At 44.3% G+C, this 26,690-nt stretch overlaps 1 protein-coding gene across 2 annotated transcripts in view; it reads right to left on the bottom strand.

Moving 5' to 3' along the window:
* Positions 1-26,690, bottom strand: part of PDE8A (phosphodiesterase 8A) — a 153,458-nt gene that overhangs the window by 79,257 nt on the left and 47,511 nt on the right. For both annotated transcript variants that reach the window (XM_060617567.3, XM_060617566.3), the window contains exons 2-3: positions 2,155-2,211; positions 299-489 (exon numbers count right to left, since the gene is read on the bottom strand). In XM_060617567.3, the coding sequence (XP_060473550.1) occupies positions 299-489; positions 2,155-2,211 (248 nt within the window). The remainder of the gene's footprint in view (positions 1-298; positions 490-2,154; positions 2,212-26,690) is intronic.

Here is a 26,690-nt window from a genome sequence, read left to right on the forward strand (position 1 = left end):
GCCCCCGTTGCAGTAACGTGCAGGTGACGGTTGCGGTTAACTGCAGAGGGGGTTTCATCTTAACCCTTGACGGTTTTCATTCAATTCTGTTTTGCTATTTTAAGCAAAGCAAAGTAAAAGGAAACTAAACAGAGGAAGATCCGTCCCAGAAATAATGATGTCCTCATCCTAGTCTTATTTTACATGTGTGGAAGGCCACCCGAAAGGCCATGAATTCAAGCTAGCGTATTACGTGCTGCGCTCACCATCCCATGTGCCGGGGGCTACTCGGGCCTGGGTCCCTGGGTCCCATGCTCACCTGCACAGGGCCTCCGCGTCCAGCTGTCGGGGGTTTCTGTGGTCTATGATGATGATGTCGTGATGCTTGTCCAGGAAACAGGCAAGGACAGCCTGGGCCTCCTTGGTAACTGTGCACTTAAACCCTGCTTTTTCACACGCCCTGCAGAATCCATTACACTGGTTATCTTCTTTGGTAAACACTAAAAGTACCTGAATCAAAAAAGTGCAAACACTTTTTAAAAAAACAAGTTGTTAGAACTGTCATTTCTTAACACGCCACAGAAAGCTCCCGGGGCCCGGACGGCAAGCACACAGATGTGAACATAATCTGTTGATAGAAATCTTCGTCCAGGTAACTCAGGGACCGAAATTAGTGCTATTTGAGCTGCTTTTGTCTGGACGTCCAACTGCATGGGCCCTATACTTATTCTTTAGCGAATAAGCCCACTGTCAGAATTCAACAAAAGCTTGATTAAGCATTTTATCCTGAAACTACTTCAATGAAAACACAAATACTTATTTTAGTTAATAGTAAATTAACTAGACAAGTCCTTAAATGACAAAGACTAATATTTCAGTCAAACTTTTAGATACTTAAAACTTTAAATAATGTAATTAAACGTTCTGACTCAAGGGTTTATGTAATTCCTCCAAGTTAAAAAAAAAAATTACTTTGATGATAAGAGAAGAGACTTCAGGTAGCTCAAAATATAACAGCTCACAACCAACCAGGTAACCCCTCAACCTCCCTTCCCTCTGGAAACCACCAGATTGTTCTCCATAAACCTGCTTCTGCTTTTTGGTGGTGATGGTGGTTTGTTTTGTTTTTCAGATTCCACACGTAAGTGAAATCATATGACATCTGTCTTAGGGGAGAGGGATTAGAAGGTAAAGCTTCCAGTCATAAAATACATAAGACCCGGGACACGATGGACACAGGGGGAATACAGTTAATAATCTAGAACAACATATGGGACACACGGTAGCCAGCCACAGTGCCCACTACTTCTGAATGGATACAAACGCTGAATCACTCTGTTGTGCGCCGTAGGTCAGCGACGTTCCAATAACAAAAGTAATAAAGTTGTGATCGATAGCAAAGGACAAACTGTCAGTTAAGGGACGCAGGAACAGCACGAGGTGCAACAGACAGCACTGCGCCTCTGCCCGGGACGACGGCTTGTGGTCCCCGTGCCCGCTGCGTCTCCCCCGTCCTGCCGACACCCCCACACCCCGGGTCTGGTGCAGGAGCACCCTACTCTGTCCCTTCAGACCCACACGGGCTCATGAGGGCGACAGTGGTGAGGTGGAGGTGAGGCAGCCTGGGAGAAGGACACTACAAGGCTGACAGAAACCCTGTCCCCCAAGGCTTAGCTCCTCGAAGTTTTCCCAAGGGCACAAATACCACTAATGCAAAGAACTAAGAGCACATTCCTGCCAGTAGCTTTGCACAGGTTTTAGAAATGTTAACGGTGAACATGGTTTTTGTGCCAGACGCATCAAGTAACTCTGGAGCTCAATTTCAACTGGTGATTTTGTCTAACATTTTGGATTTGATAATTCATAGATACTTTCTGACAGAAAGTTAACGTTTTGCCCCCTTTGCTCCCCACCCCCCACAATGATGCACATTCTTTTATTGCTGAACCTTTCAAAGTAGGTGGCAGACATCTCGTCCTCTCTCAATACCTCAATGTGTGTTTCTAAGAAAAGGACATTCTCTTCTATGACTAGAGTACTATGATCAGGTTTAGGAAATTTAGTGTTGAACCAATACCATTATGTAAAATAGGAAACTATTTTCAACGTTAGGCCCTCACCCTCCCCCTTTGGAGAAAATCAATATGTTTAGGGCACAGCATGGTTTCTTTCTACCTGGAGTTGATCTGGATGAAATCTCATGGGGCCAAACTGCACGTCAGCAATGGCTACCTGTAAGAAAAAGATGTGCTTTTAAAAAGATTGTTTTAAAGGTAAGTGCCACAGATGAAAGCAAAATTTCTACTCCAGAGAAAAAATTACATAAATTCAATAGTTGTTAGACAGATTCCCAGGGACTGGCTTATAAAGCCCAGGAAAGGTGCAGGAGTATGGAGGGAGAGGTAACAGGAGTCTGATCCTGGCTCTTTTCCTAGCTGCGTGTGATTCTAAGTGATTTACTCCACCTTCCTCAGGCTAAATTTCTCGTTTGTTACAAAGATGACATGAAATATAAAGGTCCCCCCCAAATGAGACACTGAACGAGCAGTGTTTCCTTCTATCTTTCCCCTAATGGACAATGAAATCTTACATCCAAAATGGCACAAAGAAAGTGAAATCCAGCTGTTAGAACCGTGCGACAGCAGAGCCAAGGAAACCCGGTTGAGAAGCAGTCGACACTCGGGTTTTACAGGGAGCAGAGCGCTCGTCAATAATTGCTTATCTATTTGAGAACTGAGAACGAGACCGCACAAAGATAAATGTCACAACCAAACCCCAATGAGTCACGACCATCACAGCGCCAACGGAAGGGCTTATCCTGGGTGTTACGCCCAGAGCTGAGCATCCGTCATCTCGCTGAATCTTCACCGTAACACAGTGAGGTTTGCAGCTGCAAAACCGAGGTTCCAAGTACCTTGTTTAAGGCCACCCAGTCAGCAAGTGGCAGCCGCGATCTCGCTGCAAACCCAGGGCCCCTGGAAGGTTCGGCCAGTCTGCGCACCTCATGAAGGAGCCCAAGGGAGCAGGAACGTGGGGCTGAAATACAGCCCCAAGTGATGGACGCTGGCACTGACTTGCTACCCAGAGGATACACATTTCCAGAAACACTGTACGTACTGGGGGATCACCAGGCCTCCGGGTGATGGTATGATGCCACAGGAAAAAAAAAAAAAATCTGCAGTGGAAGACCGAGATGTAGGAGCCTTCCCGCAAGGTATTTCCTACCTGACTGCCCACCTCCAGTCTCTCCCCGCAGGTGGTGATCTGCCCTACAGTAAACACATGGAACAAATCCTGCTCAGTGGTGGTGGTGGGGGGTCCATGTTTATTTTTCACTGCTAAAAGCTGATGTCTACCAGTCACGGGACACCAGCTTAGTGTCTGATTTGCTTCATAATAATTTCATCTCTCAGAAGGCCTAAGAAGAATGAGGGCCGCCATTACTGCAGACTAAGATTGAGGGGGATTCCGTGACAGGGCGGAAGGCCGAGGAGAACAGACCTCCCACGGCACCGCCTATCCTCCTGCAGGCCAGCCTGTCGGTGAGGGGCACGGCTGGGTACTGAGGCCAGACGTCCTGAGACGTGATCCCAGAGGGCCAGGAGAGTCTTAAAAGAGAGGTCTGGTCTAAATCCTCATTCTCCCTCGGTGCACCGAGAAGGAAAGCAAGAGGCACCGAGAGAGACCAATCTGATGAGTTTCTTGCTGGTTTTTACAAAGTTTAAAGGAATGAATGAATGAAAGAACAAGGAATGATACGGACCTACTGCTTGGAAAATACAAGAAGGAAGAAGATGACAGGAAAAAGAGAAGAGAAATCATTTTCGCTGATTTTCTATAGTATGGGGGGCAGTTTCAGAGGAGAAAGCAGCCACCTCCCAACAGCAGGCACGCCGCTGCCATCGCAGGCAGCACTTGTGTCCTTGACCTGAATTGGGACCTGTAGCCTCTGACAGAGGACACTTATGAAACTGGCTATGAAGGATCCAGGAGATAAAAAAGAAAGTCTGAAAGGGGAGAAGGAAAACATTTGTGAATAGCATAAAAACATATGATATTCTAGGTCACAGAGAAAACCTTGAAACATATTCCTAAAAGTAAAAATGGTACAGCTTTTACTCTTCAGCCATAATGCAACCAAACCAGAAATTAAAAACGTTAAGTTTAAACGAAATCGACAAATACCCCCACCCTGAAAATTTTTTACCCATTAACTTGTAATTGCTGGGTCAGAGAGAGAAATGCAAACTATACATATAGAGTACCTGGAAAATAATAAAAATGAGACTATCACGTAATGAAAACTTACATGATACTGCTACATTTGACTCAGAGGCAAGACTCGTAGCCTTAAATTCTTTTGTCGTGAAACAAGAATGAAGTAAATATACCAAGCTTTCAAATCACTAAGTTTGAGAAAGTCAACAATACGAACTGAAGGAAACCAGGAGGAGAAAAATTAAGTTGAAGGTAGTAATTCATAAAAATTTAAAAATGTTAGCGACTAGCAAGTTTTAAAAAATCCACGTATATGTGCATCTAGTGTTGGTGACAAGCTGAGACGCAGGATAAAAAGTGTGAACGGCTCAGGACAAAGCCTCGTCCTTCCCAGGAAAACAACTCTGAGCACACGGTCCAGACCAAAAGCGGGTTATGAAATAACTTTCACAAAGGACGGTGTAACTTTATGATCTCAACTTATAAAAATAACACACCACTGCATTAATTTTAAGAAATCAAAGAAGTTATAGGTTTTTAAAAGACTATTAATTTTGCCTCAACATGATTTTACCGATATCATTTTAAAGCATTAATGTTTCAGCAGCTCTATTTGACCACTGAACACTTACTTTATTTACTTAACTAGATTGCATTTTAACCTTACATCCTGTCTACGGGATATATCCGGCTCTCAGGACCTCTGTTGAGCAGTGTCCCAGCAGAGCTGGACAACTACTTACCACTGCCCCCCACCCCCCCAAAATAACCACCACCAGGAAATGTGATGACATTACTCAGTGAGCAGACGTCAGCAGTGAGCCCTTAAAAAGTAAACAACTTCCCAACTGCTCTGGAAAAGGGGATCAGAACTATAGAATTCTTGTATTCCTCCTTTTTTCGTGCATGAAAATCACGATCAAACTGACCTAACGCTTCAAAGTCGCAACCCTTTTAATAATAATTTATTGTGCACGTTAATATTTTAAAAGGGAACAGTCATTTTTAAATCAATTTTAATATCACAGGTTTGATTTAATCTTTCAGCTTCAAAAGCAATTGTTATCTTTAGACAATATAGAAATAAGAGTATATTCACTGGCTGCTACTGGTAATCGTACAAATTGTTTAGTCTTCTGGATTTTTAAATATTTATGTATTTATTAATATTTATTATTAAAGAGAGATTGTAAAAAGTCTATTTGTATTTTAATAAGGTAATATTTGTAAATATGGCTGACAGAAACATGAAATAAATAATTAGAAATTTTGACAAACCACCTATCAGATTTCTTTTGTTTGCCTAACTGACCGAACATTCACAAGTGACAGCAAGGGGCACCTGGGTGACTCAGTTGGTTAAGTGTCTGACTTCAGCTCAGGTCATAATCTAGCAGTTCGTGAGCTAGAGCCCCACGCTGGGCTCTGTCTGGAGCTCAGAGCCTGGAGCCTGCTTCGGATTCTGTGTCTCCCTGTCTCTCTCCCCTTCCCCGGCTCACGCTCTGTCTCTCTCACTCTCAAAAATAAACAAACATTTAAAAAATTTAAAAAACACAACCGAACAAGAAAACAAGTGACAGCAGAAGGCCAAACTAGGGTTAGGAATCTGGATCATGGGTGGGAGTGGGAAAGAAAAGAGATACATGATACTAACCAGCCTAAAATTTCTGTTCCCCCAACCCTCCCTATCCCTTGCCTGCTTTTTTTTTTTTTTCCTCTGTAGCTCTTAATCGTCATTTGCAAAACTTCATATACTATTTATCCTCTTTATTTTCTGTCTCTCCCACTAGAATGTAAGATCTATCTACAGGGATTTATCTGCTTTATTCACTGCTGTACTTCCAACACCCAAGAGTCCCTGGCACATGGTAGGCATTTAAGAAATCTTTTTGAATGAATGTTTACTCAACAGCTCATCTTTCTGAATCAATCATTTATCTAGAAATCAGTCATACTAGTTTCTACATACACATGTATATGTAACACAGCACTTCCAGTTTTCAGAATATTTTCATGCATACTTTATTTCATGAGGGGACATCAAGGAAGGAAGGATTTTTTATGAAAGCCTAATGAGTACTAGGAGCCACAAAAGAATCATGTGGTCTTTTTCCTACATTCCCTTCATTAGAAACAAAGTGAATGCTGAGATCAACTTAATACATTGATTGTATACAAACCTAGGAACTATACAGCACAGACATAAATCAAGAGTTTGCCCTCAACCAGCCTATCCCTCCAGATTTTCCCTGTACTTTGCCTGGCCCTCTTGTCTTTCTTTCTCTGGGCAAAGAGTGCCCAGTTCTTTTGGTCGAAAGAACACAACCTAGGCAAGAGTCAGGAGACACCAGTTCTTGGCGGGGGGGAAGAGTCAAAATTAATCCAGACATCTGTGGATTACCTACTACTGTGCTTTAAGCCAAGCACAGAGCTAGATGCTGGGAGCGCAAAGAAGTGCCCGCCCCTGGCCTTGAGGAGGAGAAGAGGCAAGTGTACACAATGACAACATGGTAGAGTTTTAATAGAGAAAGAGGGAGCCTATTACGTGCTCAATACTCCGCTTCCAATCCTATTTAAATCCAATTTAGTCCTTGCTCTATGAGTCAGGCAAGCTCGTTAACTCCATCTCATTGATGAAAAACTAAAGCTCAGTGCAGTGTGGTGAAACAGTCGGTGAGTGACAATGGTGAGAACAAGTCCCAATTCACAGGGACTGGATTCCTGTGGTCTTTTCGTGCTCCACTGGGGAAGGCCTAAAATCACCCGACCCTAGCCTCGATCTAGAGAAATAAGACCAAGAACCCAGAAATCAGCATTCGCCCCTGGTTTCCCAGGCATTCAACATCCAACTGAGAACAAGACAGACAGTGTCTCTATCTACCAGGTAGATTCAGAGTCTCTACCTACCAGGACTCTGAATCAGAGTCCAGGAAGGCCTCTCTGCGGCAGCAATGTGGAACAGGAGATCTGCACGATAAAGGAGCCAGACATTCGAGGAACAGGGGAAGGAGTGCCAGACAGAGGAACACGGGGTGCATGGGACCCACGGTGGGCACGGGGAGCATTCGAGGAAAGGACAGGGAAGAGGGAGGAGATGAGGTCGTGGCTAGGCAGGAGCCAAAAGATGTAGAGCTTTCGAAGCCAGGACAAGAAACTTGGGTTTTATCCTGAATTTCATAAAAAGCACTAGGGAGTTTTATACAAGGAAATGATAGGATCTAATTTTTATCTTTATTAAAAAAAATTTTTTTTAATGTTTATTTTTGAGAGAGACAGAGCGTGAGCAGGGGAGGGGCAGAGAGAGAGGGAGTCACAGAATCTGAAGCCGGCTCCAGGCTCCGAGCTGTCAGCACACAGAGCCTGATGCGGGGCTTGAACCCATGGATGATGAGATCATGACCTGAGCTGAAGTCGGCTGCCCAACCGACTGAGCCACCCACGTGTCCCCCTCTAATTTTTATTTTTTAAATAGGCCTCTTTAAACGGATCCCCTTTAGCTTTTAAACAGATCCTCAGTGGGGAATGGACAATGCGAAGGTGACAGCAAAGGCAAGGAGACCAGTGAGGAGGCTTCCACAGTCCAAGTGAGAGAGGACGGCAGCCTGGCCCAGGAGTTGCCATGGAGACGAGTACGTGGATTTGGGCTGTTTGGGAGGAAGGGTGATCAGGACCCCCTGACGGACAGGACGTAATCAAATCTACTGGCTCCCAGACCAGAGTTCTGGTATCTGACCTGCAGTTTTATTTCACTGTCGCGTGGAAATTTGGGGTTATGCAAGGCATCCTGGTAGAAGCTGGTGTGGGCCGGCTTGGTCCTTTCCAGATCCACCCACAAGATGGCACCAGGACCTACCCCGAAGCGGAGCTCCTGACTGCTCTCCCAGGTACTCCGAGAGCGGCCCAAAGGCTCCACATCTATCCCAACTGTTTGTGTCTCTTTTTTCTCTCCTTACCTGTTCTTAATTGTCCCTTCAGTCAACTTAAACGGCAAATATTTACAAGGGGCCTTTTATGTTTCCCCATCTGAATGCTAAAATCAAGTCACACGCCAGGGCAAAACTGTTCGGGGGTCCTTTTTTCCCAAACCCATATTGTTCAGCAAAAAATGGTGTCTGGATGAAGTGAACTATTTAAAGAGTTTAACGTAATGCCTGACTGTGAGGAAATGCCCAGTACGTTCTAAAGGATCCACAGAAAAGGTTTTCCAAGGAGCTTTTGCTATGAAACCACAAGTTGCCACACATGCACACGTGTAAGGCATTTTTACTCTTTTTATTTTTTATTTTTTGATGTTATTTGAGAGAGAGAGAGAGAGCGCGCATGTGTGTGCATGCTAACGGAGGAGGGAAGAGAGAGAGGAAGGCTCTCAAGCGCGGGGCTTGATCCTGCCGACCATGAGATCACGACCTGAGCCAAACTCAAGAGTCGGACACTTAAGTGACTGAGCCACCCAGGCGCCCCTGAAAGGCGTTTTTAAAACTGCATTTTTCCCAAGAGCCCGTGTCTTTCAGAGCACTAAGGTAATCTCTAATAAGAACCATTAACTTCACGCTGCCTTGAAATAACGTAAGAAATAGAACCTACGTCTTAAATATCATACTCATGGACTCGGAACAACGGACAAATAAAGGTTTTCCCCAAACCCTGAAGGAACACTGCCTCTGAAGGTGAAACGAGAAAATTGAACAGAAAAAATGAGAACAGCCAATTGTAAGATAACCCAGCCTTAAGCTTTTTTTTTTTTTTTTTTTTTTAAATGTGTCCCTGAAACGTAAGAATCCTCACATCCCAACTCGGCCATCTGAGGTGTCACAGCTCGGAGGCTGAGGACCCACCTCTCCTCCACCCCTCAGAAAAGAGGAGCCGATCACTTGAGCGTCATCCTGTCAGAATGAGAAGGGGGTGACAGGCCGCCGGGGCAGGGGAGCCAGAGGCTCAGAACTCCCTCCAGGAGAAAAACGGAATCCGGCGGGTATAGATGATCCGGGCACGGACAAGAAGTATTCCCGGCTGTAAGTTAACAAACGAGCGTCCTGCCTCTCACTGGGTGGGGGTGTTACGTTTATCGCCGGTGTCCATGTCACATGCTGCACAGATGACAGCGAGCCTCGTTCAGGAGGCTCCCGGCTGCCCGCACACCCGCTGACTGCTGCTGGCACCCGGACGGCTTTCCGAGGCTTTCCGGGGTCAGCCGATGCACCTCGAAGACACCCGATGGGACTACGCTGACAAGGCCACGCCCATGATAGAACGGATCGTGCAGAATCACCCAAACAGTCCCCATGACCAGTGTTCCCGAGGTTGGACAGATGGGGGGTTACACTCTGGCCCCTGGCCCCTGAGCAGCTGTGTGTCTTCAGGCAAGTTTCTCCACTCCGCTCAGCCTCGCCCAGAAAACCGTGTCCGTGAGGACGAAAGGAGGACTTGACCCGGCCAAGTGCGCCACAGCGGGCATCTACCGGCGCTAGCGGAAGGGGCCGCACAGGCATCCCCGGCCCCCCTGCGCTGGCTCTACAGCAGCCAAGAGATCCTGAGCAGGTGTGGCGGCGACCCACGTGGCTTTGGCCAGAAAGCGGGTTTCCAGACTGAACGGTAACTCGAGAAAGACTGCCAGAGCCCGACCGCCCGACCGCCTTGCTGCATCAGAGCAGGACACCCTCTGGACGCAGTCCGCGGCCCCGCTGGGGGCACCATCTCCCACAGGAGCCCTGTCGCAGGGCTCCCCGAGTATTTTCACTGACCTCCACGGTTTTTCATAAGTAACACTGAGTTCTTTAAAGCTTCTTTCTGGAATACTTTCACTACCACTTATGTCCAATTCTAAACTGCAAATAACCAGCACTGAAAAATCAAGGGAGAAGTTGTTTTCTTATGTCCCAAAGAAGACCGAACTTGGGTTCTGAGAGGAGAAAGCCCAGGGCAGAGAGGAAGTACAGGGCAAAGGTCTGACATCAGCAGAGGACGTGAAGAAGCCCCGAGGCAGAGGAGGCCTCGGATCAAGAAGATTAGGGATGGGGGCTGGAGGGGGGAGGATGGCTGGGGCCTTGGCCCCAAGCTTCAGATAATCCCTGCCTCCCCTGTCACTGCAAAGAGCGGCGATGGCCCAGGACAAAGTTTCCCAGGGAGGATGTGTTCTGCCAGGGATACTCTTTTTGAGGGTCTTAAGGCAAAACCTTGAGCACAAGTTACCTGGTATTTCTATAGGAAAACGTATGTTTACATCCTCCAAACATCCTCCCAATACATTTTAAGACTTTTTTCCACAGCAGTTTTATGTTTACATCAAAACTAAAAAGCAGGTACAGTAAGGAATATCCTTTACCCTCATAATGTATAGCCCTCCCTCCCCATCATCACCACCACTCACCAGAATGGTAGTTTGTTGTTGTTGTTTTGTTTTGTTTTTTTACCAAAGATTAACCCACACTGACACATCATAATCAGCCCAAATCCGTATTTTACCTTAGGCTTCCCTCGGTGTGGTACATTCTGGGATGCAAACAAATGTATAATGATATACATCCATCATTATAATATCATAAGGAGTGTTTTCACTGCCCTAAAAATCCTGCCTATTCATCTCTCCCACCTCCAGCCACCACTTAAGTTTTTGTCTCCAGAGTTTAGCTTTTTTCCAGACTGTCATATAGTTGGAATCATACAAGTATGTAGCCTTTCCATATTGGTTTCTTTCACTTAGTAAATGCATTTAAGGTCCCTCCACACCTTTCATGGCTTAATAGTTCATTCCTTTTTAGTGCTGCAAAACATTCCACTGTCTGATGTATCCGTTTATCCATTTACCTACTAAAGGACATCTTGGTGGCTTCTAAGTTTTAGCAATTAAGAACGAAGCTACTATAAACATCCTTATGCATGTTTTTGTTTGGCTGCTATGTTTTCAACTTTCTTACGGTTGAGTTTCTTTAAAGCTCTTTGTATATTCTGGACAACAGTGGTTTCTCAGATACATCTTTTGCAAATATTTTCTCCCAGTCTGTGGCTCATCTTTTAAAGCTCTTGATGTTGTCTTTCATTGGGCAGAAGTTTTTAATTCTAATAAAGTTCGGTTTATCAATCATTTCTTTTACGGATGTTTTATCTATTCATTGCTGTTGTATCTACAAAGGCATCACCGCACCCAAGGTCATCCAGATTTTCTCCTCTAGAAGTTTCATAGTTTTACATTTTGCTTTTAGGTCTGTAATTCATTTTGAGTTGATTTTTGTGAAGCAAATAAGGTGGGTCTCTAAATTCATTATTTTGCACGTGGATGTGCAATTGTTCTAGCATCATATATTGAAGCGACTATCATTGTTCCATTGTACTGCCTTTGCTCCTTTGTCAAAGACCAGGTGACTCTATTTATGTGGGTCCATTTCCGGGCTCTCTATTCTGATCCACTGATCTATTTTTTTTCACCAATACCCCAATGTCTCAATTACTGTAACTTTCAGTAAATCTTTAAGTCGGGAACTGTCAGTCACCAAGCCTGGTTCTTCTCCTTTAATATTGTGCTGGCTATTCTGGGTCTTTTGCCTCTCCATGTAAACATTAGAGTCAGTTTGTCAATAACCATAAAGTAACTTGCTGGGGATGCTCACTGGGATTGCACTGAATCCATAGATCAAGTTGGAAAACACTGACATCTTGACAATACTGAGTTTTCCTACCCACAAATATGGAATATCTCTCCACTTATTTAGCCCTTCTTTGATGTTGTTCATCAGAATGTTGTGGTTTTCCTCCTACAGATCCTACACGTATTTGATTTATACTAATAAATATTTTGTTCGTTTTTTGGGAGGTACTGATATAAATGATTTGTTTTTAATTTCAAATTCTCCTTGTTTGTTGTTAGTATACAGGAAAGCAAGGGACTTAAATTAACCTTGTATCCTGCCACCTTGCTACAATCACTTATTAAGTCTGTCAAAAGCTAGTTTTTCTGTTGACTGTTTTGGATTTTCTACATAAATGATGTCATCTAGAAACAGAAAGTTTTAGGTCTTCCTTCCCAACTGTACCCCTTTTATTTCCTTTTCTTGTCTCACTGCATTAGCAAGAACACCCAGTATGATGCTGAAAAGGAGTGGTGAGAGGCAACCCATCATCGCCCTGTCCCTGATCTTGGCAGGAAAGCTTCAAGTTTTGCATCATTAAGTATGATGTGAGCTACAGGGTTTCCTTACCACGTTGAGGAAGTTCCCCTCGATTCCAAGTTTACTGAGAGTTTTGTTTTGTTTTTACCATGAATCAGTTTTGGATTCTTTCAGATGCTTTTACTGCATTTATTGATATGATCATGTAATTTCTCCTTTTTAGGCTACTGATGTGCTAGATTACATTAACTGATTTTCTAATGTTTAACCACCAGCTTTGCTTACCTAGGATAAAGTCCACTTGGTTGTGGTATATAATTCTTTCGATACTTTTTTTTTTTTTTACTTGATTTGCTAATACTTTGTTGAGAATTTTTACATCTATGCTCATGAAAGATATTGGTCTATAGTTTCCTTGTAATCTGGCTTTGATATCAAGGTAATGCTGGCCTCACAGAATGAGTCAGGAAGTATTCCCTCTGCTTCTACCTTCTGAAAGAGATAGTAAAGAATTAGTATAATTTCTTCTTTAAATGTTTGGTAGAATTTATTAGTAAAGCCATATAGGCCTGGTACTTTCTGTTTTGGAAGGCTATTAATGATTGACTTAATTTCTTCAAGAGATCTAGGCCTATTCAGATCATCAAGTTCTTGTGTGAGTTTTGACAGTTTGTGTCTTTCAAGGAATTGGTCCATTTCATCTAGGTTGTCGTATCTGTGGGCACAGAATTGTTCACAGCATTTCTTTATTACCCTTTTAACCTCCAAGGGATCTGTAGTGAAGTTCCCTCTTTTATTTCTGATATTAGGAATTTGTGTCTATTCTCTTTTTTAGCTAGCCTGACTCATCAATCTTACTGATCTTTTCAAAGAACCAGCTTTTGGATTCATTAATTTTTCTCTACTGATTTCAATTTCACTAATTACTGTTTTAATTCTTATTATTTCTTCTGCTTACTTTGGATTTAACTTGCTCTTCCTTTTCCCCCCAAGTTTCCTAAGGTGGTAACTTAAGTTACTAATTAAAAAAAAAAATGTTTATGTTTACTTATTTTTGAGAGCAAGAGAGACAGCACAAGCGGGGAAAGGGCAGAGAGAGGGAGACACAGAATCCAAAGCAGGCTCCAGGCTCTGAGCTGTCAGCACAGAGCCCGACGCGGGGCTCGAACCCACGGACCGCAGGATCATGACCTGAGCCAATGTTGGACCCTTAACCAACTAAGCCACCCAGGCGCCCCATTAGTTTACTAATTTTAGATCAATCTTCTTTTTTAGTATATGCATTCAACGCCACAAATTTCTAAGCACTGCTTTGCTGTATCCCACAAATCTTGATAAGCTGTGTTTAATTTTCATTTTTGAATTTCTTTTTGAGATATCTTCTTTGACCCATGTGTTATTTAGAAGTGTGTTGAGTAACCTCCACATATATGGGGATTTTCTGGTTACCTTTGTTATTACTAGTTTAATTTCAATGTGGTCTAAGCAGACACTGTAGGATTTCTATTCGTCCAAATCTGTTACAGTGTAATGGCCCAGAACACGGTCTATTTTGGTGAATGCTCTCTATATGAGCTTGAGTGGGAGAAAAACATGTACTCTGCTGTTAGATGAAGTCGTCTGTAGATGTCAATTATATCCAGTTGATTGATGGTGGTGTTGAGTTCCATTACGTCCTTAACTGATTTTCCGCCTGCTGGATAGGTCCATTTCTGAAAGAAGCGTGTTGAGGTTCCTTACTACGATAGTGAACTCGTCTATCTCTCCTTACGGTTCTATTGGTTTCTGTCTCACTCGGTTTGATGCTCTGTTGTTGGGGGCATACGTATAAAGGGTTGTTATGTCTTCTTGGAGAGCTGACTTGCTTATCATTACGCGGTGTCCTTTTGTCTCCCTGATAACTTTCCTTACTTGGAAGTCTGCTCTGTCTGAAATTAGTGCAGCTGCACTTGTTTGCTTTTGATTAGTGTTAGCATGGCATATCTTTATCCATTTAATGTGTATGTGTCTTTGTATTGAAAGGGAGTTTCTTGTAGACAACATATTTTCTTTCTGATATTCACCATGGGAATCTTGTAAAACTCCCAGAGGCAAACCTCACAATACTGTGCGCCCTCCTCTCATGTCACGGTCCCTCGAAAGGTTCTACTTCTCTCAGAGTTGGTGCATTAAGCCTCCAACGATTTATCGATTACAGCCCAGGCTTTCCTACCCCAGCACTCCTGAGTGGCTTCCATTCCTGAGTCTCTGGTAGGCAGTGACTCCTTGTATTCTCCGGGCTCTCCAATCTTGGGGCCACTGTGTCTTCCCTTATGGATTTAAGAAGAGCTATGGGGCACCTGGGTGGCTCAGTTAAGCGTCCGACTTCGGCTCAGGTCATGATCTCGCGGTTCATGGGTTTGAGCCCCGCGTTGGGCTCTGTGCTGACGGCTCGGAGGCTGGGGCCTGCTTTGGATTCTGTGTCTCCCTCTCTCTCTGCCCCTCCCCACTCATGCTCGTGCTCTCTCTCTCAAAAATAATTAAACATAAAAAAAAAAAAAAAGAGTTGTTGATTCTTCGGTCTCTTCAGCTTTTTACTTATCATTAGGACAAAACGGTGATTCTCAAGCTCCTTATGTGCAGATCCAGAAACTGGAAGTCCAATACATTTTTAACAAAACGATGTGCAGGAAGGTCTCAAGTTAGAATCCAAATACCCTCGTTACAACATCAAGCAGTCAAATCGTACAAGCGTTCTGGAAAGCACGGAGTGGCAAAGGGGACGTGCATCTCCCGAAGCTGCTGTGCAAAGGAGGCCTCCGAGCACCACCCTCCACGCGGCCGCTCTCTGCCTTCCTCTGCCTTCCTCTGGGTCGTACAGGAGGGCAGGCAAACCGCTCTCATCACTGCATCCACAGCAGCCGCTTGTCAATACCCACAACATCTGGTGATCAGAAAGCGATGTTTTAAGCATTTACGTGCTAACGTGTTACAATATTATTGCGTAGAGGGCTTCAGTTAGTCTCAATTATGCTTTAGGAAACAGGTTGGAGGTTTGAGTTGACTTATAACAAATTGTCAAAGTTTCCCACTGAGACGAGTTAAGTAATGGCTCCTAGTTGAACTTTTCACTTCGAGCATGTGATGTTCAGGAACCCATTACTGAGGTTAAGCCAAAAATGCCTGTACCTGTATACCCTATGACCCAGAAGTGAGAATTTGGGGTCTATTAACAAAGATCTGTAAGGGATATGTGCAAAGAAGTTTGTCCAGAGTTCTGCACAGTAGCAGAGTTGCAGGCAATATGTGTATATCTAACCAGGAGACAGTAATATGCTGGATCTTAAAAACATACGCTAAGCAAAAAAAGAAACAGAATGAGATCTGTAATACGATACCATTTACAAAAATTAAAAATATATAATAAGCACATAACAACAATACATACTTTATAACAACACACAAAATGAAATAACATATACTAAGCACATAAAAATGATGATCTACAGTAGGCAGGGAGGGAAATGGAGTGGAGAAACATAAAAATAACCAAACCACAAAAAAAGAGTAACCTTGGGAGTAGGCAGGGATTTTTTTTTTTATTTTTATTTTTTTTATTTTTTTTATTTTTTTTCAACGTTTTTTATTTATTTTTGGGACAGAGAGAGACAGAGCATGAACGGGGGAGGGGCAGAGAGAGAGGGAGACACAGAATCGGAAACAGGATCCAGGCTCCGAGCCATCAGCCCAGAGCCTGACGCGGGGCTCGAACTCACAGACCGCGAGATCATGACCTGGCTGAAGTCGGACGCTTAACCGACTGCGCCACCCAGGCGCCCTTTTTTTTATTTTTTAAAATTTACATCCAAATTAGTTAGCATATAGTGCAACAATGATTTCAGGAGTAGATTCCTTGATTCCCTTTACCCACTTAGCCCATCCCCCCTCCCACAACCCCTCCAGCAACCCTCAGTTTGTTCTCCATATTTATGGGTCTCTTCTGTTTTGTCCCCATCCCTGTTTTTATATTATTTTTGTTTCCCTTCCCTTATGTTCATCTGTCTTGTCTCTTAAAGTCCTCATATGAGTGAAGTCGTGATTTTTGTCTTTCTCTAATTTCACTTAGCATAATACCCTCCAGTTCCATCCACATAGTTGCAAATGGCAAGATTTCATTCTTTTTGATTTAGGCAGGGATTTCTTAAGCATAAACAGCACTAAGCATAAAGGAAAACCTTGATAAGTTACATTTTAAAATTAAGAACTTCTGTTCATCAAAAGACCCTAGTAAGGGAATGAAAAGGTCAGCCATAGGGATACCTGGGTGGCTCAGTCGGTTAAGTGCCTGACTCTTGATTTCGGCTCAGGTCTTGATCTCACAGTCGTGAGATCCAGCCCCACATCAAGCTCAGTGTGGAGGATGGAGCTTGCTTGGGGTTCTCTCTCATTCTCTCTCTCTCTGCCCCTCCCCTGCTCGTACTCCCTTATACTCTCTCTCTCTCTCTCAAAATAAATAAATAAACTTAAAAAAAAAGAAAAAAGAAAAAAGAAAAGGTCAGACACAGAATGGGAGAAGGTATTTACAAAACATATGACCGACTCATACTTACGATATATAAAGAATGCCTGAAGATGAGGAAGAAATAACCAGACAAGCCACATGGAGAGAGCCTTGCACACGCAGCTGATGCTAATATGCTAACTACTGGGCGGGATAATTCAACCCTCTGAATCAGAATTCAGCTAGGAAAAGAAATCAAGCTCATCAAGGATTGTTAGGTTCCAGCAATTTTTAAAGAAGGCATGTAAGCAGGAAATTTGAACAGATATTTTAAATGTTACAAACCACATAAACAAAGATCACTGGCTCAAGTCGCTTCTGTTTTTTTAAACGTTTTTATTTTATTTTTTTACCTTTGAGAGAGAGAGAGAGAGGGAAAGTGTCTACTATTTTAAGAGAGTTCTTGAGAGAAAATGGAAAAAGAAGCATCTGCATCTACAATTTGTGTATCTACGAGGGGAAATGAGTTACTTACGCAACTGCCACACAGAAGAAAGCTTTGTTTCCATAGAGATTATGACACAACTGATTTAGGCCTTAAATTAGAATATTCCGATTTGAATTGAGAAATGATCTTTTTGTCTAAATGAATAGTGTATTCAGTGCGAATGAAAGCTCCGCACATCTGCTGATATCATTTCCTCTTTACTTCAGTAATAATAATGAGAAGACGTCCACACAAGTCCCAAAAAGGAATTCATACACCCTAAATTTCACAAGCGCCTGAAAAATATACGGGGAATGACATATTTCTACAGGATGTACAAAAATACTGGCCATAAAGAACATAAAACATTTCAAAACAGCTTTCTGCTCACTTCACAACTATTATAAACATTCTCTTGTATTAAGGATCTGAACAAGAAGACAAAAGTCAGTTCTGTCTACCTTGTGTCACTATGGCCTGAATTCAACAGGTAAGCTGTATAGTGGGGGGGGGGGGGGGAAGGGAGTGAGGAATCCATGAAATTATTAATCGAAAGCCACAAAAACATCAGAATGGTAAATTTCAAAAGGAGTGAATGTGTGGTCCACAAATAAAGTACACGTAAACCCTTCAGGGGACCCACGCTGCCCTAGATAAAGCCTGGCTCTGACAGGGCATTCCAGGGTCCCGTAGTGTCCGCCCTCGTGACTTAGAGCCCCCTCAAAAGCCCACGCATCTTACTACCGTGCCACGGCCATGCGGCTCACCCGGCACGACACAGTCCTGCTTTTTCTTCCTCTCCTCCCTCAATTCCTCCTCATCTTCCAAAACTCAAGCATGCTATGCCTGTGGCCTCCCTCTGGATGCAGGGTCAAGCCCGTGTGTTCTGGAGGCATCCTCGGCTGACCTTCATCACGGAACTTTAGTCCCTGTTACCCGGCCAGCCTGAGCTTCTGGGTTCACGTTCATCAGACCGGAGCCCACACAAGCACAGTGCTCGGGAACCGCTGAATGATTACTGAATAATTGACAGGCCCAACATTGCCTCATGTTCTGATAATACGTATTCCTGAAGGAAATAACCTAAGAATAAAAGGATAAACAATCCCGGGCAACAGAGTAAAAGAAGGATTGGCTAAGTTTCCTGATAGGCTTATATTATAAATCATTCTGTTCCGGTTCTAATTCACTGTGAAATCTCTCCAGCTGAATGGATATTCTAGCTCTTTCTCAAAGGTCTCCGCAGGAATGATACAATCTTTAATTTTGTTACAGTTGAGCATATCCTCAATTAACCAAGTATTCAAAGTTCTGTTTGATTAGATTCTTGCCCCGTTGTTTCTCTGGGCATTTCAGCTCCCTGTTATCGATCGCTATTTTCAACTACATTCTCTTCAGCTATCATAGAAAGCACCTGACTTCCTTTTGAAAAACTGTTTTCCATTTGAATTATAACATACAATAAGAAATGAATCACAGTATTGGTTTTGAGCATACATCACTGAATCTGAAAATAAAGCACGCTGCACCAAAAGCAGGAAGCAAGGTTTCCAGTTTGACCGAACGCACAATGTTCATATAAAAATGTCAAGATATGACCATGTGATTTTATAGAAAAATGTGTAAGACCAATAACAGACAAAAGCAAACAAATGTAGCGATTAATAATAAATTTTGGATGTACACCTACCTACACTTAAAATGTCCTTACGTACCCAGCTAAAGGAAACCTGAATTTTATCGTGCTGATTTAACAGTGTAAGAAAAGTATCCCAATAAAAAGAATTATTAGAAATGGAGAAAGCATCACACTTACATGGTAGTGATAAGGCATCAATGGAAAACATGAAATTCTAACTACCCTCAAAAAAGGAAATGAAGGCAGACCACTTCTGCAAGTGGCTGGTTCCACTTATCACATGGACTTGGGAGACACGGATTCCCGGCACACTGAAAACTCGTCAAGAGGATGGCACAGGGCCCGCGTCTCTACCCCATCACAGGGGGCCTGAGAAAAGACCGGCAGCAGGAGAGAACAAGTCGGAATGTGTGGTTTTGTGTTCTGAACTCTGATGAGCTCTCCTTACTCCAAGGCCGAGCAATCACCTGGGGGCGTCTGAGCTGTGGTGGGTCTAAGGACAGGGCCCCGTCAGGGATCTGAGGCACTTCCCGGCAGAACCCACTCCCAGAGGTGAATGTGCGTGGGGACGTTCGACTCAGAAAACAAGAGCCTGGTAGGAAAGGACAGTGCAGGAAAGAAATCTGGGCAAGGCTTTACCTTCACTGCCCTGCCGTACACTTAAGATTCTGATATTCTCACAGGCCAACAGTTTGCTTCTGTAATTGGTAGGTTCAAAATGCAGGGCTCTCCTTGCAGGGTAACCAACAAAGTGACTTTCAGTCATTTTCCCACTTTAAACCTGTTTAACGGAAACAGTGCTTGCTCCACTCTTAAAACCGGGACAAGTCTCATCAATCTTCTCCTGCTCACTCTTTCTTAACGCAAAGTCCCAGAGATGGATTTTGTTAGTTCCCTAGGGCCGCCAGAACACGTGATCACAACCTAGGTGGCTGAAAACCCACGGAAAGCTATTTTCTCACAGTGTGGGAGACCAGAGGTCCAGAATCAAGGTGCAGGCAGGGCTGGCTTGCTCTGGAGGCTCCGAGGGAGAAAGCAGCTGTTCCCTGCCTCTCTCCTGGCTTCGGGTGCCTGCCAGAGATCCTTGGCTGGTGGCTGCACCACACCAATGTCCATCTGGCGTCACATGAGCTTCTGAGAAGGACGCCAGTCATTGGATTTAGGGCCCAGCCTAATCCAGTACGCCCTTATCCCAACTGGTTACATTCACAAAGACTCTGTTTCCAAATAAGGTCACATTCTGAGGTTCCAGTGGACATTAAATTTGGAAGGACACTATTTAACCCGTACACTCATTAAGTCGCAAATACAGCCTCAGTTCAGTAATTAAAAATGGTTAATCCACTTCATTTACATAAAGATCAAATTGGGCAAAACTACAGTATATTTCGTGGGGGTGGAGGTGACAGGGAGAATATAAGAAGGCCTTGTAGGGTCCTGGAATGTTCTATTTCTTGATCTGTGTGCTGGTTACATTTACAAAAATTCATCAGGTTGTACACTTAGGATTTCTGCATTAACTTTCAAAAAGCGTTTACTTTCAAAAGAAAGCAATCCGCCCAATCTCTGAATAGCACTTCAGTTTTCACTTGCGGAAAAGCCTTCTCTCCAGCAGCAGGGCTGGTCACGGGGCGACGTGCCTCTGGGGAGAGGGGGGTGGTGGCTGCCTGTCTCCCTCACTTCCTCCCCCACCTGTGAGCTGCTGTTTCTGAGGCAGGGAGCCCAGGAAGGGATCAGAAAGAACTTCCCACTTGCCTGGTGCCATTAGATGATTTCTCACTCTTGCAGCCTGATGGATTTTTAAAGCCTTTTCTCTTTTGGAGCAGTTTTGAGGTTTCTTTGAAGATTCTCCTTCTGTGTCTCTCCCACCGCAACCGCTTCAGATGGGCAGTGTCAGTCTTCCAGCTAGTTGTTCCCAATCCTCCCTTATCTTCTACCCTGGGGTAGATGGCACAGCCTTTTGTGCGGGGTCCCCTCACCCTGGTCGGCTAGCATCTTAGGCAGGAAACCTTTGGGGATGACCCTACATCAACCTAGATGTAGCATCTGCCTAGATCCAGCATCTGCCTAGAGCCATCCTGTGCTCACAGCTCTGCTCGGAGTCCTCATCTATTGTTTAGCGGGAGGGAAGGCTGATATATTCAGGTTCAAGCCCACTGTCCTTGCGGGTAAAGCGGCTCTGCCTGAGTGACGTGAGTGCTTTGTCCTCTAATGTCTGGGGTGCTTCCTGTCTATGCCCCTATATTACTGACCGGCACCTTGAGGAAAGCATCCCCGTTTGACACTCTCGGCACTGCTCAGATGTGTGCCAAGAGTGGAAGTCTCTGAACGGATGTAGAACGGAGAACCCGTGGCTAGGAGGAGGAAGAAAAAGGTTGTTATTGAAAGCAGAGGAATCTGGGCAGCTGCCAAGGTGAACCAGGAGGTAGACCAAGAGGGGAGACCAGGAGGGGAGACCAGGAGGGGAGACGGGGGGGGGGGGGTAGACCAGGAGGGGAGACCAGGAGGGTAGAGCAGGTGGGGAGACCAGGAGGGGAGACCAGGTGGGGAGACCAGGAGCTGGACCATAAGGAAGGCAAGAGGTCCTCCCGTCTTCTTTCAAGTTGGCAGGGCTGACCCTGCTACGTGTGTGGTTCCATCCAATCCCATCAATTCTATAAACTCTATTAATGAGTGGCCTACTAGGCCTGCCTTCGGTTTTGTGAATTTTCAACCTCGGGCAGTCACACTGAAGACGTGGGAGGGTGGTATGAAAGACTGGTAGAACAGTCTTTGCCATTTGAACTAGAACCCTCGTGTATCCTGTCTGTTACATACACACTCACACACAGTCTCCACGAAACCACAGATTAAATCATCAATAAGGCTTTGGTTCTGTTGGCGAAACAAAGAATGCCATCAGACACACACATTAAGGGGCAAATATTATAACACTTCAGGAGGAGGGCCTGTTTTTATCTCAGCAGCTTCCAAAACCAAAATATCACATTTGCCAGTGATAGTTCCTAAGAACTTCATGAAAACCTCCACCATTATGTTCAAGGTAAATAACCACGTAGCTTTTTCTTCCTTGGGTTTCTTTCATTTATTAGTTGGGGATTTTTAATTTCTTCTGAAGAATGGAACCAATCACCTTAAACCAAACACTTGACTGTGGCCGGCAGAGTAAAAACTAATCAGTATATAATGAAGTGAACTGGTATTCCCGGGGTCCTCGACACTTCTAGAATAGTCAGTTGGAGTTGCCTCTTCTGTTACAGGAACCGTATTCGTGGAGTATGTGGTCTGACTTCCTGATGACCAGCCGTTGTGACCTCCACTTCCCATTTATATTTATCGATACAGCCGACATTGGCCTCAGTCCTATCCATTATTTTTGTTACTCTTTTTAAAGACTGTCTGTTTTCCTTTGGTGTGTGTACTGTGATACTTAAGATGGCTTACATTTTTATCTAGTGGTTACTTTTATCAATATTTGTAAACCTTAGTTCTTTAGGGGGATTATCGACTTAATCCCCTGTAAGAAATGATGAAATTAAGGTATTTTCTCCACTACCCTATTGTAGTCCATTATATTCTTTTTCCTGTTTAGCTCTGTACTCTTAGCTTATCTGTTAGCTCTAAATGACGCTCTTCGAACCCTCGCTAATAAAGACAAGGGAAGAACATTCTTTACCTCCCATCTTCTTTTCTTTTCTCCTCCCAAATTTGGCTGGTTAGATAATTGCCCACAGTCAGGTTTTAGAACCTTCACATTTGGTTCTTTTGCACTTATCTTCAAGTTTGTGTTCACCTACAAATTAAACAGATTCCGCGCTCATAATGAGCTCTTCTGCTGTAGTTTCTCCAGGGAGCTTTTGGGAGTCTTTAACTAGATTCCACCAGGAGGCTTCATGGGAACATTCTCTCTCAATTTCTTACATTTAAAAACTCATTAAAAACAAAACGCAATTTCACGGACTATAAAATCCTTGGGTCACACTTACTCTTCTGAAGGACTCTGTCAGAGTTCCCTCGTGCTGACGGACAAGGAGCAGCCATTAATTTCCCCTTTCACAAGTGAGCTGATCTCTTGGCCTCGTGGCCCAAACAAGTTGTTATGTTTGCAGTCCAAACTTCACATTTCTGTTTCCTGCTTTAGGGAATTTTTGCACTTTTCGTTCGTACCTACCATTCGCTAATTCCAAATATTCTATTTCGCTCAGCTTACTCCCTCAGTCCTATTTTCTTTCTATACGTTGTCTTACGTCGCTCTCAACTTGCCCTCTGTGCCTTTGATGGTTTTCTTCTTTTCCTTCACTGTCTTTCCTGGACTCGGGTTTCCTTTCCTATTGGCCTGTCACCTCTTCCCTGAGCTCCTATACCTGATCTGTGCTCGTCTTTTATAAAGGTGGACTTTGTCTTTAATCTGTGAAATATTCAGTCATCGTTTTCGTGTGTTCTCCGCCAGTGTTTCTCTAGCGTGTGCTGTCCGTCATCTTTCTCTGTTCAGGTTTCCTTATCATTTTTTTCTTGCAATTACGTTTCATTAGATCCTGAACTGGTCCAGTCTTGGAGTACTCACTTTTGAAGGCAGTTTTTTCTGGACCAGTTACTTGAAGAAGATTCATCTGGGAGAAGAGCCAGAACCACATTCAGAGCCTTCTTCCTTTTCCAGGCAGGACTGATAGGCGCGCCTCCTGGGTGTGGGAAGCTGTTCCTTGGCTACTCTCTCCCTAACAAAAGGGACAGGCAGCCACGGGGACTACTCACAGGGCAGTGTTTCCCCTCCCCGCCTCCACGAATCGGACCGCTCCCTATAAACAGTGCTCCTGTGAAGTCCTCACTCACCCGGCCTCCTCTGTACCTTAGAATCAGACTGCATCTGGTGAAGCTCCTGCCACCGGCCTGTGTATTCCTTTCCATTAGTTCCAACGAAACATTTGGCTTATGAAACCCGGGGTATATTTCTCATCTTGGAAAATGTTCTCTGCTAATTTTTGTTTTTTTCCTCTTCCTCAGATCTGCAGCGCTAAGGGTCTACTGGGCACTTCCTCTTATACTTCTGGTTCAATCTTTCAAAGCCCCTTTCCACTTGCTTTCTGGCTTGGGGCTGCAGACCTCTCCTGATTTCTCCCAAGACAGAGTCTTCACTTCTGTTTCTTTCTCTCCTAGTTGCCAGGGATAATCCCAGCAAAGGACCGAGAAAGGATGACTTTAGCATGTTCAAATCTTAAGTTCTGCCTTTTTGCCTCCAAAAAGAAAACCGCTTTATAATTTCTTTGAATATAAAGCAACCCGCGGCACTCCAAACTCCAGACAATCCAGAAAGGGTGCAGAGGAAAAAAAAAAAAAAATGATTAACCTAAAGTAATCCCTGTCAACACAGGAACACATATTCCGGTGCATATAAAATCTATCTTTTCCTGCATTTTTTTTTCACTTAAAATGAGTATTTTCTTGGAAATATAGATCTAAATTATAATTTTAATAGCTACATGATATTCAGAAGAACTTCCTTTTAACTAAGAGTACCAGGAGGCACTGCAATGTTTAAACTTTAAAATAAACAATCCCATAAACCAGAAGTCATGCCCCCTGAAGATCAAATTTTCCACATTTTAGTTTCCTTGTAAATCAGACAAAATGAGGGGTTTATTCCACAGGCTTTTAGAAATAAAACAAGCAGGCTTAGGTCTTTAAAAGTTAGGTAACTAAAGGTTCTTTTGAAAAGTTAAGGTTTCCCTGACCTTTGTTCCCTGTATAATAAATACACTGTATTTTCCTGGCTTCTCATTTACAAGACAGAGAAAATCCAAACAACAAAAACTATCCAAGTTTTATACCAAGGACGAACAATCTCTACAGGTTATTCAATCAGGAAGACGGTCGGGAGAGTCACGGATTGCTCCTCTTAGCACCAGAGGTGGGCTGGTACCACAGTGTCAAACAAGGGAGTGTGTGCAAATGGCCTGTGTGCAGTCCGTGAGTTTTCATTAAAATGTGTTTTCTGATCCATTTCCTTAATTAGCAGAGACCTCGAGCTATGCAAACACTGGGCCTCAAAGCTGGTTGTAGCTGTGAAGACGGAAAACATTCTGTTCCTTCTCTCGGCGGACCACAGAGACAACAACCTCTTCAACGAAACAGCCCCTACACAGAGGGGCACACCTCCAGATGGCAGAGTGCTGGCACGTGCCAGCGAACAGGCTACGAGTGAGTGTTACCGGCAAACGCATTCCACCAAGTGCTCAAGCGTAGCCTGTAAGTTAGGATAGGCCCCTTGTAAAACTGGGTAACCCGATTCAACCAGCAGTCAGGCACAAGAGGAACCACGAAGGACCACAGCCAGCGAAGGCCAGTAAGCAGCCTCCGGTGATTTATTCGTAGGAATCAACAGCTGCCAACATCAGCATGAACTATGTGGGTGTGTACTATGTACTAAAGAGTATCTAATTTAACCTTTACTCAACCCTATCAAGTGGAAACTGTTATTATTCCCAATTACAGGCCGGGAAACAGAGGCTCAGCGAGGTTAACGTACTTGTCAGTCACACGACCAGTAAGTGAGGGTGTGGAACCCGGACCCCCAAGGCCCAGGCTCGCCACACGGCCCGTGCGGACTATGATCCCCCCTCGGCAACCTGGCGAGGTGCTGTTAGAGAAACTGGGAGACAAGATACGTGAGAGACAAAGCTTCTAGTCTAGTTCCGGCTCCGCCTCTCATTAGTAGACGACCTCAGGTTAGACACTCACCAGTCTGGGCCCCATTCTAGTCTGCCAAATGAGAAACATAATGGCCTATCAGGTTCAGGCTTAGTCACCCAACGATAGCTTACGTATTTTGTCATTTATAATCTTCTAATATATACAGATTTCCTTTTGGAAGGAAGACAGGAAGTAGCTATTCAATCACCAGGTGTGGATGTGAAATTGTCATTCGTTCCTTCACTTCAACAAATATTTAAGGGCCACTTTTTATGCACCAAATGTATACCGGGCGCTGAAGTTCTAGAAATAAAAATATGGATCCTATCTCCCAGACGTTAAATACGGAAGGATGGAAAAATATAAACAAATAATTACAACACTTTGTGAATGTTTAACAACAAACGCTTGTACAGAGTGTGACTGCAAGGTGACTGATTAACTCTACCTGGTGGGGGTGGGGGTGGTCACAGAAGTTTTCACAAGAGTGACGCCTGCTGAAATAAACCTGGAAGGAAATGCAGGGCTAGCCGGGTAAGCAGGGGGAAAGGAACACTCAGGAACAACCATTGGCTAAGTGTGAGTGAGGTGCAAGGTTCCACAGCGGAGGAGGCCACGGAAGGACTAGGGGCAGGGGGCAGAGGGCAGAGGGCCTAGTTCACGGGCGGCAACTAGCAGCGGCCGCAGGCAGGTGGGCACCCAAGTGCCCGGGCACAGATGCCAGGTGACAACAACGAAACGGATTCGGAACACTGGCGGCTGGCGGGCCGGCGTGGCTCCTGGGCTCCGGCTCTGATCAGGGCCAGCACTGCAGGTGAGTGGCTGGATCCACGCCAAGCTGGGAAGGACTCCGTGGACGCTGCTGGGCCAGACGCAAGAAGGGCCTGAAGGTATTCCACAAGAAGGCAAAACCCTGGAAGAATCCGACAGCCACCTTCAGACATGTCTAGGACGTCACAAGAGAAAAGAGACCTGAAATGGTCTCGGGACTCCAATGAGTAAAACCTGAACGGGCCCGTGGAAGTGACAGAGGTCTGAGCTCCACTGGAGGGAATTCTACCTGTGACCGTCACCGCAGGCTGCCTTCTCAACACCATC

Source organism: Panthera onca, chromosome B3, assembly GCF_046562875.1.
Source record: "Panthera onca isolate mPanOnc1 chromosome B3, mPanOnc1 haplotype 2, whole genome shotgun sequence".
In the NCBI taxonomy this organism is placed as follows: Eukaryota; Metazoa; Chordata; class Mammalia; order Carnivora; family Felidae; genus Panthera; species Panthera onca.